The 13,569-nt window shown below is 35.3% G+C and overlaps 1 protein-coding gene and 1 pseudogene across 5 annotated transcripts; one reads left to right on the top strand and one right to left on the bottom strand.

The window, feature by feature from the left end:
• Nucleotides 1-4,923: 4,923 nt before the first annotated feature.
• Nucleotides 4,924-9,172, top strand: LOC113309548 (luminal-binding protein 4-like). Of its 5 annotated transcripts, none has more exons than XR_003340650.1 (11): nt 5,173-5,434; nt 5,543-6,077; nt 6,585-6,809; nt 7,026-7,118; nt 7,247-7,375; nt 7,470-7,537; nt 7,660-7,732; nt 7,820-7,919; nt 8,220-8,292; nt 8,657-8,860; nt 8,987-9,122. XR_003340650.1 is itself a non-coding variant. In XM_026557985.1 (2 exons), the coding sequence occupies exons 1-2, from the start codon at nt 5,394-5,396 to the stop codon at nt 5,751-5,753; spliced, it is 252 nt and encodes an 83-aa protein (XP_026413770.1). In that variant the 5' UTR covers nt 5,178-5,393; the 3' UTR covers nt 5,754-5,887. The 5 variants fall into 5 exon arrangements, 1 of the variants encoding a protein (XP_026413770.1); XR_003340653.1 differs by having other exon boundaries at nt 7,828-7,919; XR_003340651.1 differs by lacking the exon at nt 5,173-5,434 and adding an exon at nt 4,924-5,090 and having other exon boundaries at nt 8,657-9,172.
• Nucleotides 9,173-10,272: 1,100 nt separating this feature from the next.
• On the bottom strand, nt 10,273-10,412 carry LOC113314668 (annotated as a pseudogene).
• Between the last annotated feature and the right edge of the window lie 3,157 nt (nt 10,413-13,569).

Genomic DNA, 13,569 nt, shown 5'->3' on the forward strand with positions numbered 1-13,569 from the left:
GAGAATCCACCCAAAAAGGCGAAGATAAAGATAGTCTTCTTGCAATAGAGATATTATTATCATATAAAGATGGGGAATCAGTATTTGGTACCGGGTCTGGAGAGTCCGACCCGGATCCGACTTCAAGAGTAGTCATGGGACCTGCATAAGCTTGGTTTTGTGTTTTGTTTTTTTGTTTTTTTTGAAAAGACCACCAGGGAAGGGATAGAAAGCCACAATTAATTTTGACAAATCAAGACAGAACTAGGTTGCATGCAAAATATATCATTTTTCCGCACGTCCTAGGTTAATTAAGACTGAGATACTAGGAAGAGGTAGAGCAAGCTCAAACAGCAAAAGAAGGAGACAAATCAGCAAAAAAAGATTATAGGATCCTGAGATGATCTCTCTCAGGATAGATATAGAGACGAACTAAGCATGTTGAAAAGAAAAAGAGATTATAGGATATGCATGATGAAAATATGATTTACTATTCGGGAATGATTCGGAGAATTACTAACTAGGTTCTGTTGGATATTTTTACTACCTATGTATTCTATATTGTTTTTAAACTTTAGTGGATTTTTATACACATTTTTCCTACCTGTGTATTCTTAGTTTTTAAATTTCAAGTCACCCAAACCAGTGATCTTTAGCTGACACTAAGCTGCTAACTACCTTCAAAGAACATGAAGTAGATAAAATATCTAATCATCAATTTTTAGAAGCAGGCACGTTTAAAAGCAGAGACAAGCCGCTATACATACATAACTGAAGGATCATAACATGATCAACAAAATATAAACAGATATATCCAGGGTATAAGAGTCCATCGCCACTAACTTAGATCTAGAACTACAACTGACATCTTTTTCAACTATACACATCCAAAAAACAGGGACCAACATGCTGGCCAGGAATTATACTACAAGATCATATGATTACATGTTACTATTCACCAGTTGTGCCATTCACCTCTATGAATTGTTTCTTGAATAGATGCACCGCAAGTTCGCATCGATAACGAGTAGCGAAAGAAGGTTCGACTTCACAAACAGGAATCTTCCTGACCATATGCTCGATAAACTTGAAAGCAAACACCCCACAAGAGTTACTTCATAAATAGTATATGGATCAATTTTCCAAATATAATGTTAAAAATTCAAGGTTAAAAATAGATTTCAAGTAAGACTCACGTATCATTTTGCTTAGGGTTTTTTAAGTCATATCTACACCACCATGGACCGCGGTTGTATGCTTTCTCTAAATAATCACGAATTTGATCGACTTCTGGGTGAATTTTGCTTGAGCGATTATTACGATTCGGTCTAAGAGAATCATAAATTATAATTGTCTTCTCCTTTACTTGAATGGAGACTGCGACCCAGTGAATATTTTGAATACAAACTACACCATATACGACATCAACCTTATCCTAAGAGGTAAATGCTCACTAGATGGTGAACAACGGCGTTCTGCTAACCCTAATATGAATCTGTCAACTTGGGCAAAATCACCATTCACAAAATGTTGTTGTTTCACGAGCAAGGAAGCTCATTCACAATGTTTTCAGGCAATAATATAAACAAGTAGAAAATATCCAATCTGTTGTGCACAAAAAACTTACCGGTAAGTGAGTTTCAAAGTATGACCAGGTACCAGTCGATTTTTTAAAAGGATAAGACTTGTGCAAAAGCACCAATGCACTGTCAATAATATGCAGGCAGACCAATAAACATATAACTTCTCACAACCCAAATAATGTTCTCATTATCATATTTAGTCGTCAATATCAAATGATGCAATCTGACTCACTTTACCGCTTAACCAACCAGTTGAACGTAGTAGTAGTTTATACTTAGAGCAAGACAACAATGATGTACCATCACCATTATAGTTATCGCCATGTTCCTTGTTGTGGTAAATTAAGATCCATTACAATGAAACACCATGATTGTTAGTTTACACATATACAATAAGACAAAGAAACAAAAGGGTATACTAGGGAGGAGGCTAACCCGAGGTTTATGATTCTGTTCACATTATTTATATCCTGCTTCGTTATTCTCTGATCCGATATGTATTCTTCAAAATAATTCGTGATAACAGGCTCTTCGCTTGTCGGAACCTTTTCTGCGTTCTTTTTCGCCACTTTCCATGTAGGAGTATACGGGGGCAATAGGGAAGGTGCAGGGTTTACTTTCCTCCTAGCCCTTCCATGACCTTTTGTAACATCATTAGAAAGAACGATAATGGGTGCAACAGGGCCAGTGCAGGGTTCATTTTTCTGATGCTTTCCCCATTGAGATGTTACAAATGTTTTCTTCCTACATATCAGGCACAGTCAAAAAGTCATACCATGATAGTCTTATGAAAAGAGTACGAAAGATATACGTGATAATGTAGCAACAAAACTAGAGATGAAACAAATACTTACAACAGGTCGTCTCACATCAACTTCGTTATTTGGAGGATTGTACGGAAATCGTGGACTTAACTCAGTACTGTTGGATCCATTGCCAGGAGTCACATCTGGCTCCTGCATTGACGCACCATCGAAACCTCCTTCTTCGTTATGTCCTCCAGGTGGAGTCCCCTGTTAAAACAACATATATATCAATAAAACTTCAATATCATAATAGATGTGACATCCTATCTATCTTAATACAAAGAATTTCCAATTAACTCACCGTTTTTGTATTTGACAATGCGTTGTACGTCTGGGTTTTACCAATCTTATCCTTTATTGATTTGATATCGGCAGTTAAACACTCCACATGATTCAACATTGTTTTATGGCTATTACTTACCTGGAAGTTTAACTCCTCCAACTGACCCTTCACTTCACTTTTAAATACCTCCATTTCACCAATCACTGTCTTTTTCAAATCCTCCGTATGACCAATTATTGCATTTTTGACAAAAGACTCGAAAAAAGTTATAACTGAAGCTGATGTCCTAGAACAAAGAGCATCAGGTTGGGAGCTATGAGGTGTCGCGCGTGTTATTTCCTCCACCACATTTTCAATCCCTAACAGATCTTCTTCGTCCTCATCATCATCCATGCTGCTCTCCTCCGGAACCTTTTCATCCACAAAAACATTTTCAGACTCTAACATATTTTCTTCCTCACCCTTCTCAAACAAATCTTCTTTCTCCACAACATTTTCATTCTTTAACGAATCTTCTTCTTCGTCATCTACAAGGGACCTTCACATAACCCCAACATTACTAACCGCTTTGCATCTTCTCTGTTCCACATAATGTCATTACACACTTCATCCTGTGATTTTAGGAGTCACTCGACCAAATTAACAATACAGCAAACAAAAAAATAAAGTAACTAAGGTAGTTATTACTTCATACCTTTGAGTCCTCTAAAACCTTAAGTAGATCAATATGGGGGCGCCAATTTGCAAAAATAGTCTTTTTTCCAAACCCTCTAAGCAATCTTGGCAACACTTCCATACCCCAAACCTTGGTGAAAAAAGGAAAAACTATAAAACAAAAATCGCAAAAAATTAAACTAGAAAATATCAACCCAACTGATTCTTACCACCAGGACATGGGCCATTCCTTGACACTTCCAAGTCACCTCGCTGCCAACAGGCTTGTCGGACTCAATCTGATAAACTAAGGCATCGTTGCTACTATCAATAGTTCTGTTTAATGCTATTTCACCCCAAGGATAAGAGTTGAAGTCGACGAGGTTATCCACCAGGTACCAGTGATCATACTCAACTACTTTGTCATCTCCCTATCCCAAGACATACCTGTGGACAACGTATTGTAATGACAATTTCACCTTGTCATCAGATTCCAGTGGGATTCTGACATTTTCACATTCAACATTAGAGTTGCTTGATTGGTGACATTCACGTAATTTTTCCTCCTCCTCCTTTTTGCTTGATCGGTGACATTTCCTCGATTTTTTTTCGTCGTCCTCCTCCTCCTCCACCTCTTTTCCAAAAAGAAATAATTTCAAACATTTTCCAGTTACTGGTTTTCCTTCATCGGGGAAATGTTTCATCTTAAGGCAGGGCTTCATGGCGGGACGAGAATTTTTTTTGTTCGACTTCCTAAAACTAAGCCATGAAATCAATGCAAACTCTTTATTTCCGAAGGAGAGTTTCTTTCCGCAAACCATTACCCGCATTTCTTCACGGTTACCATTATCACCTTCATCACCTGTGGAGATCTGACTAGCCAATAAGAAATGAAATAAGGAACCAGACCACTTTTGCATGGGCAGCTGCAGTAAGGGGCCAATTGCAGTTGACATAAATTTATCTTGCTCAGCAGGAGCCAGCAGGTTACGCACCCACTTCAAAACCTTCGGGCTTGAGTATGTTTTTACATTGAACGTATGAGCCCGGTACCTGGCAGGGTGAAGAAACATCCTACAATACATAAATAAATAGTTACACCAATAAAGATTTGAGAGCGGCAAGCACTAACATTGAAAAAAGATAAATAGTTGTACATTCAACCTCACTAGTGGAAAATGAGTGTTTACCGACCCACATCAGAGACCCCCAAGTAACGGTAGTTAGGCCGCAGACCCGTAAAAGCGGTCTCTGATTTAATAAAAAACCGTAAAACTTCTGAGAGGATAATTAGCCGTCTCTGAATTGAAAATTATATTTATCATTTTGCCATCATAAAACTACTGATTCACCGACCCTCAGCTTTCGATGCAGATCTGATAATGGATTTTGGGCCCCACATTTTATATGGTCACGATTTGCCTATTGAAAAGAACGGCTGGATGAGAACTTCTTTGTTTTTATCAATGTACTCGTCTTTATCTTTTATCCCAGTATCTTTATTCTTTCTTACCTATTCACTAGCTCACATCGAACTCATCTCCATCTCCATCTTTTTCTTGTTTTGTTTTTTTTTTCCAATCTAAGTTTAAAAACATTTGCTCTCCATCGACATCCATCACCTTCTTCTTCTTCTTCTTCTTCTTCTTCTTCTTCAAAGAATCGATTTCTTCATCTCGATCCAGATCCAGAAGGTGAAACAAAAATCAATACCCTCAAGCTAATAACCGATGTCATCGGTAATCTGTGTTTTCAATGATGAAATACTTCTTATGATTCATTGGGGTAATTATCTATGACTCAATCTTGTTACATCTTCAATTTCAGAAATTTAATTTTTTATATTAGGGTTAGGGTGAATTTTCAATCTCTTGATTTTCCTGGTAATAGTTTCGATTGTAGTGTTATTTTTATGAATAGGGTTGTGGTTTACTTCAACTGGTTCTTATAATGATTCCTGATGATGATGGTGTGGTAGTGGTGATGAAGCAGAAGTTGGTCGCATTGCTTATCAGTTCTGTTTGTTTTTTTTTACTTTGATTTTTTTTTTTACTTTGATTTGGTGTTCGTTGATTTGATGGAATTGTAATGAGAACTGTCTTTGATATCAAGAGACTTATCAGAAGAAGGTAAGTCAAAAAAATACTTAGATTTGGATTAGATTAAGATTTTTTGTGTAATTGGTAGTGGAGATTTTTCTGGGTTTGTGATTTATGAGTGATTTTGGTTTTGTGTAGGTTTGATGATAAAGAGGTACATAGAGATATGAAACTCTTACCATACAAGATTGTCAACAAGGAAGGAAAGCCATATGTTGAGGTTAAACTTAAGGATGGGGAGACTAAGGTTTTCAGTCCTGAGGAAATTAGTGTTATGATTCTGACCAAGATGAAGGAAACCGCTGAAGCATTCTTAGAATGCTGTCATTACTGCTCCTGGAATGATTAAGAACCAAATCAAATTAATTCATGTTTGATTCCACAATTTATTATGTGGATTTGGAAGAATTTGAAATTTTTTATGTGGATTTTTTAAATGTAGCTGAATCGTTGTCGTGTTCTTTGTTCTACAACATACTTTAATGATGCTTACTACCAAGGATGCCGATGTGATTGCTGGATTAAATGTAGCAAGAATCATCAACGAGCCAGCCGCAGCAGCTATGGCTTATGGTTTGTAAAAAAAAACGGAGAAAAGAACATCCTTGTTTTTGATCTTGGTGGTGGTACATTAGATGTCAGTATCTTGACTATTGATAATGGAGTTTTTGAGGTATAATTCTCACATAGTTTTCAATATCTGTTTTTGTTCTATGGTCTGTTGTATAATTCTGCTTAGAGGCCACACTATGCTAATAATTCATTAGTTGATTTAGCATAATTGCTCTAATTACGTGCAACTTGATAGGAATTCGTTTCCATTTTCAGAATTATGCTATCAGTTACTGCTAACATTGTATAATAATAAATATGGTAGAAAAATTATTATTTAAGAAATTAACTTGATGGCTATAAATGTGATTAATTTTTATTTCCTAATCAAACTGTCAAAGAGATTTATTACTAACGTGAATCACGAACATAAAAAGTGATTCAGATTAACGTGATTGATTTTTGTTTCCTAATATTCGTCAGTAATTGGTTTTATTACTTTTATAGATTTTATTTCCTAAGATTCATCAGTAATTGGTTTTATTATTACTTTTATAGAAAATTTCATTCATATTATGTCCTAGCTTTCCTAATATATGTCTTGTTTACCAACAAATCCTTGTCTTAGATGTAGAGGAATAAATGATTCTGGTTTTGGAGAAGTGATGATGATGAAAATGGAGGAACAAATGGTTCTGGTTTTGGAGAATTGATGATGAAGAAAATGAAGGTGGTCACCACGACGATGATAATAATGATTCGTTCTCTTTGTTCTGTGATATATACTAATATTATAGGTTGGGATAACGTAGTTGATGTAGAACCAGGGAGAAGAGAGTTTGAATCTTTCCATGTAAGTTCTAGTAATGATAATAATGATTCTTTTTTTGTCCTGTACATCGCATAATGACTTAGTGTACATGAAAGTAATTAAAAAGGATACTTACTTTGGATTTTTGTTTATGTTCGCCTAGAGCGCCTAAGTCGCGCCTAGGTAACCAGGCGTGAGGCGCTTCGCTTGGCGCCTCATACAACACAGATCTTATATACATGTTTTGTTCTGTTGTAGCTAGAGACGCAATACTTCCATGATCATGCAACTTTCACAGTAGTTGTTGGCCTGAACCAGCAGTGCGAGCAAGTGAATGCTCCTGATCCAATTGTGAGTTCAGTTTTCCTTGAAAAAATGTTTTAAATGAGTTGAAGTTTTACCAATCAAGATCGCAAATCCATTGTTTGTTGATTACACTATGATTACCTGACATTGGTTATATTTACAAAATATCGCAGATCAACACTTGCAGTGACTTTTACAAATTCTGGCAGGCAACCCATGATTTGCACGAGGCCATAAATCTCTGTTATGCAGCATCGATAGCAACTAATCCTATGGAAGATAATCTTGGTGATAACTTAGAGGTAACATTTTATCGTGCATATGTCTTCAATTATTATATTATTTTTGAAGGGGTCTTTGTGGATACGTAATGCTCATTGTGCATCACTGATGAAGTTTCTGTGCTTATGGAATGTTATGACGTACTGAGATTCTCCATGGAAAGTGGTGCCAAGGGTTGCAAGGTTATTTCCTTAACTGCGTGCTTCACTGAGACTAAGTTGTTCATGATTGCATCTTCTATTATTCATGAATGTTACCTATCCATAAACTTGAAAGATCTGAATTTTTGCGTGCTAATATGTAGGTTCTGTTCATGTCCTGGTTACTTTGGGGATTATACCATTGTGAGAGGCATGGTAGTCTCAATGGTAGAGAAGGTCAGTTGTTTGGTGGAAACTCATTTTTAGTGGACTTATTTCATACAAATAAATATTCACTAGTATGTTGACTGTAACTTTCATTAGTGTCTTAGGGCTGTGGTAACAGGCAAGAGGGTTGAAGAAGCATTTGAAGAGGATCAATGCGCTTAAGCATTGCATGCTTGGCAAGCTTGGTGGTGCCTTTGTAAGAATCAATAGTCCCTTTCTTGTGTATTCATATATTTATATCTGATGCTTATTTGGATTTGGTTTTAATGGAAGATTTTTATCTTCATAGGCTCCAAAACCATCATCTGGTCCATACAAATCTAGGTTTAGTTTTGGTATTTAGATGGAGTAACATGTTATTAGGTTTAGTTTTGTGGATTCCAATTTATGTAAAATGATTTTTGATTTGGGGATTTGCTTATATCATGCAGTACTCTGCAACCATTTTTCCATTCCCAGTTCACCATAGAGATAAGTTTCATCTCAAATCTTGCAGATAAGTCCTGCTGGAATCCTCCGTTGTGCTCAAGGATGTGTTTTGCTTGACAGAGACGGGGTTCGCAGAAAAGGTAGCAAAGTTTTAACTCCTTTAGTTTTTGTTCTTAAGATGTTAATTACTCCTTATTGCACTATTTTTAAGAATTTTTTCATAATATTTGTGCCTTGTAAGATACTTTACTAGTGTATTCATGTCTAACAAACTACTTGAGTGGGTATCTCTGGTAACTATTTGTCATTTGTGCATGAAGACCATTAGCCTTTACTTGGGGTTGACTGAAACTTGATAGGGATTTATTGCATCAAATGTCTTGTGATTAGGTGTATTAAATGCTTACAGAAAGGTTAGGCATTTGGTCCAATTTAATTTAATTTGTTTTTTTTTATTTCGTCTGATGTGCGAGTATTAAACCTTGGTACTTCCCTGTGATGCAGAAAAGCTACACATTTATTACAATTTATTCTCAAACTCAAAGAAGTAGCTGAAGATATTTAGAAGGTTGTTGCTGCCTATGACCGCAAAATTGCTTATGGTGTGCTCAGCCATCAGCTGAAGCAGTTTGTGGTAGATGAGAACAAGGTTGTACTCATTATTCCAGGTCCCGATACCAGATTCAATGATGCTGAATTTCAAGAAATGTATGACTTTCTTACTGCTAGATCTCAGTCATCCTATCTGATCTATTTGGCTATGTAAATATTTATATCCCTTTCTTTCTTTTATTTGTTGTTTTCTGAATCATAACTTATTTTGCTTTGCTACAGATAGCTAGCTTGGACATGTGTTGTTCTGAACTAAGAATTTCATTCTTATGTGTAATTTAAACCCAATGAATGAAAGAATGGAAGTTGAATTCTCAATTGGAGTTTAAATTTGAGTTAAATTTGAATTTCAGTTTGACTTCGACTTGACTTTGCTGTGACTTTGACTTCCATTTGATTTGACTTTGACTTGAGTTCAATTTGACCTGACTTGACTTTGATGCAGTCAGATTTTTCAGATTTAGCCATTCAGCCATTTCAGCAAATCTGAATCTATATTTTTTTATATTATAATTTAAATCTGAGACCCACGGTTAAGGGTCTGTACCTCGTGACCATTAAAATACGTCGTTATTTTGAGACCCACGGCTTAAGGTCGTACAAGACAGCGACGCTTTATCAGAGACCCCAACAGAGACGGTTGGAAGTAGTCGTATAATACGTATATATGACTTGTTCTGACGGTCGCGGAACTTCTGTTTTCCACTAGTGCCTAATCCAATAACCACCTGTATTCAAGTTGTAAAAGTGACTCAAGGAATGACCGACCTAGTTCCCGTTTACAAGTGGCTTATACCAAATACACCTAGAAAGAACAATGCTGCAACATGAAAAAAATAGGATTCGCATAGAGGCATCTAACTTTCTTTTATATATAAATAACTAAACTATTGTTATTGTTCAAATTTAACTTATAGACTATTACTGCATACATTTCAGCATTTGACAGGGAATGCTCAATGTTGGCACAATTACAGTATATCATACAATCATCTATTAGAACAAGTAGATGCAAAACTATATCTCAAAGTAAGTATTCAGCTCCTCGAGCTTTACTGATTATTATTCTCAGGAAATATCTTATGTGAATCTCCAACAATAAAAAAAAATGACCATACACAACACATAAAATGAATGTTTAGCCTTAATAAGCTAAATGTCGCATATCTACCTTTCAACACCATCTGTAGATACCACTCTTTTGTCCTCAGTAGTGGCATCCAACATTGTTTTATCCACATGAAAAAAAATTTCACTTTTCGAGAACACTTTATCTTCTTCCCTCCTGCACCCATAACTTGGAACCTACAAAAATAATATAGTCGAGATTAGTAATAACATAGTAGTAATTCAAATTCTTTAGTTACTCAAAGTACACTCCGGACACAAAGTTATAGTGATTAAGAAAAACTAAGTTTCTATCTACCTAAAACTACGTGCAACACACACATACCAACACCAGCATAAATAACAAAGAAACAAGACTAAAAGTTGATGAAATGAATTATATATGTGAGATGTGGTTAGTAGAAAAAACATGACTGAATTAAACGCGTTATCTGTGGATACCACATCCCTACGGTTGTCTAGCCGCTACCAATTTGAAAAATCAACTAGTTTTTACTGTGAGCATCATTGGTATATACCAGTGGAAGGATAGATCATTCACACTCAACAAGCCAAATAAATGTAATCTTAAATTACAACAGGAGGAACAACTTATGGATCAAATTTTAAAATAGGTACAGGCCAGTGTTTTAAGTTGCAAAAGAATCATAGTTTATGGCCATACATCAGAGGAAAAAAGATACTATGACAGCGTTTAATCCTACCACCAAGAGCCAATGTCATAATCACCATACACAATTTAGTCATATAGTGCCCTAATTCTTCAATCTAAATCATGTTATAAACCCTCATTTCCCAAAGTCTATTGTAAATTCTAAAATTTAACCCCCACATACCCATTGATTTGTAAAGATTAAACCACAAGCTTTTCATTACAATAAGCATAACTGAAGCATCATTTATACATCTTATCACAAAACATAAAAGATAAGCATGTTGTAACATCAGAATAACAAAACCAGAAAATGATAATTTATGGTAATACCACAAACTAACATTACAACAAGTTTGTTATTAAGAATGTTGTAACAGTAAAATAACAAAATGATAATATATATGGTAATACTAGAAACTAACATAAAAACATGATAAACAAACTAAGATTCAGTTTCAGAAACCCCAAAAATTTAAAGACAAAATCTCATCTTCAATTAACCAAATAAAGTTTCAGAAAACCACTTGTCATTCAAAATCTTAAACACCTAACCACAAATTGTCGACTTTCATTTCATATCCAACAAAATTGAATCCTAGTTTCAGATTGATGACAGATAATTTTAAACCTAAATCATACCCTTTTTTTTTCTTCTGCTGGTTTTGAAGTTGGGGTTATATATTTCTATCCTGCACTCTCTTCGCTCTCCGTTTATCCAAATCTTCTGCCCTAATCTCTTCTTTCAAATACCTAATTTCTATCCATATTTATTAATTCTTCATAGATGGCGAATTGGGTATGTAAAAATATAGGGGTTTTCTGGTTTTTCAGTTATGGGGTATTGGTGTTTTGTTGTGAATCGTCCATTGTTTGTCCTGTATATCAATAAAAGATTCAATCTTGTAGCGGATTGAATCTAAGAAGAAACTGAGAGAAAAATAAGATAAAATGAGGAAAGGATTTGAGAGGGTTAGGGATGAAATAAATGAAATTCAATCTTGCAGCGAATTGAATCTTCTGAAACTGAGAGAGAACTGAAGAAGAAGAATGGAAGAGTTGGAGAGGGAGATGAAATGAGAGAACTGAAAATGACGGTAATAAAAATAGGACAGAAATAAAGAGAGATTTGTCTCGGTGACATCTATGCTGAGGTGGTAGCTGACTCATTCGAAATTTTTGCTGAGGTGGTAGCTGACTCAGTCAAGAGGGTGTGGACCTTTTCTAAACAAGGGTATAAACGTCCATAAAACCCCAAAAGGGTATTATCTGTATATTTCATTTAAGGTGGCAGTTTTGGAAGCTTGTTTTCAAAGGGGGCTATTTTTACACATTAAAGTTTTATTATATTTATATTAGCTAGGGACCAAATTACGGAATGCTAAAAAATTTGTGAGCTTTGCCGAGTTGAAAGAAGTTGGGTTTTTTCTGATTAGAAACCTGAGCAAGACCTATTTAAGAACTCTCGAGATTGTTAGAAACAAGGATTCATCGTACACTGTGTACTTCCCAATAAAACCCTCTGCTAGGTGTATCCGCTTGAGATAGCCTTATAGATCTATTCTTTTACTAATAATCATCAATGGCATCTGAAGAATTAATAGAGGTTTCTTCATCTTATAACTTCGTGTAGAAGATTGAAAAGTTTTCAAAGAGTAACTCTCACGATGGACATTGCTCTAGAGTTTTCTCTGTGGGTAATAATCCCAATTCCAAATGATTTTCTAGTTCATTGTTTTTATTTTGTCATGATGATTAAGTAGTTTCTTCATATCTTCTGATGTTGATTAACCCATCAAAGCTTGTCACTTATTAGGAAAATTCGTATTTATCCAAAGGGAAAAGGGAAAGTGTATGATCATGTTGGATAATTGTGGGAATTGTTATGTTGTTGTTTGAACTTGTTTTATGTTTTTATGAACTTCAAATCTTACTTGTGAATTCCCTTTATTATTCACTCACTTCTGTAAGTACTTCTTTCTTTTTCATTCACCAACTCTCTTTCTTCTATTTTCTTTTTCTTACAAAGTGAACGATACAAGTACAAATACATATATGTAATACATAGCCGACCTTAGACTGTTGTAGACTTTTCTAGAATTCTCATGACTAAGCTACTTTGACTGACACTCTTTACAATCTCTAAAGAATTCATTCTCTATCTTTTCTAAGACCCTTTCCACATCAGTTTACATTACAGGACTTACTCTAGCATACTCTAGAGTTTTCTTACCGCAAACTACATTCACACTAACCTGACTAACTAGCTAGGTTATTCTTCTAACTTTTTAACTGTTTTACAACTTAAGTAATTTTGTAAAATGCATTAATTCCAACTCTCCTCCTTAATGCATTTTTTGTTCTCTTCAAAGGTGCTGCTTTCATCTCACAGGTGCACTTTGTTTCTTTGTTAAAACCTCTTGATCCAAGTACAATATAACGGTAAGACTCAACTGCGCGCACTGGCTTTGGTCTCCATACTTTCTTGTGCATAGAATGTGACCTGCAATGCCTATAACCTTGACCTTCACATGACTTATGTTGTTGATGCGGCTTTAGCGAATGAAACTGTGCCTTCATTTTTGTATTGTGAACATAACTCCAATACATAGGAAAATTTTTATCTTTCACTTTTATTTTTTTTATGACCTGGTGCCTATTTTTCTTTTCATATATGAAGCAAAAACCATTATCAAAGTATAAAGCATACCCATTTTCTACCATCTTCCCAACACTTAGTAAATTAGATTTTAGGTTGGGAACTAGAAAAACATCTCTGATTAGTCACATGCCTTTTCTGGTATGTATGGCTATCTTACCTTTTCCTTGCGCCTCCACTAAATCACCATTTCCCATCCTGATTAGTGATTTGATAGACGTATCTATGTCGCGAAAAATGCTTTCATCTCTCGTCATATGATTGCTGCAACCGCTGTCTATGTACCATGCTTGTTTTTTCTCTTTTATTGTTGTTTGGCAAGCATATAACATGTGCTCCTCCACCTTTTCAGCTTCATGAAAATTG

The sequence above is a fragment of the Papaver somniferum genome, chromosome 9 (genome assembly GCF_003573695.1).
Source record: "Papaver somniferum cultivar HN1 chromosome 9, ASM357369v1, whole genome shotgun sequence".
NCBI lineage: Eukaryota > Viridiplantae > Streptophyta > Magnoliopsida > Ranunculales > Papaveraceae > Papaver > Papaver somniferum.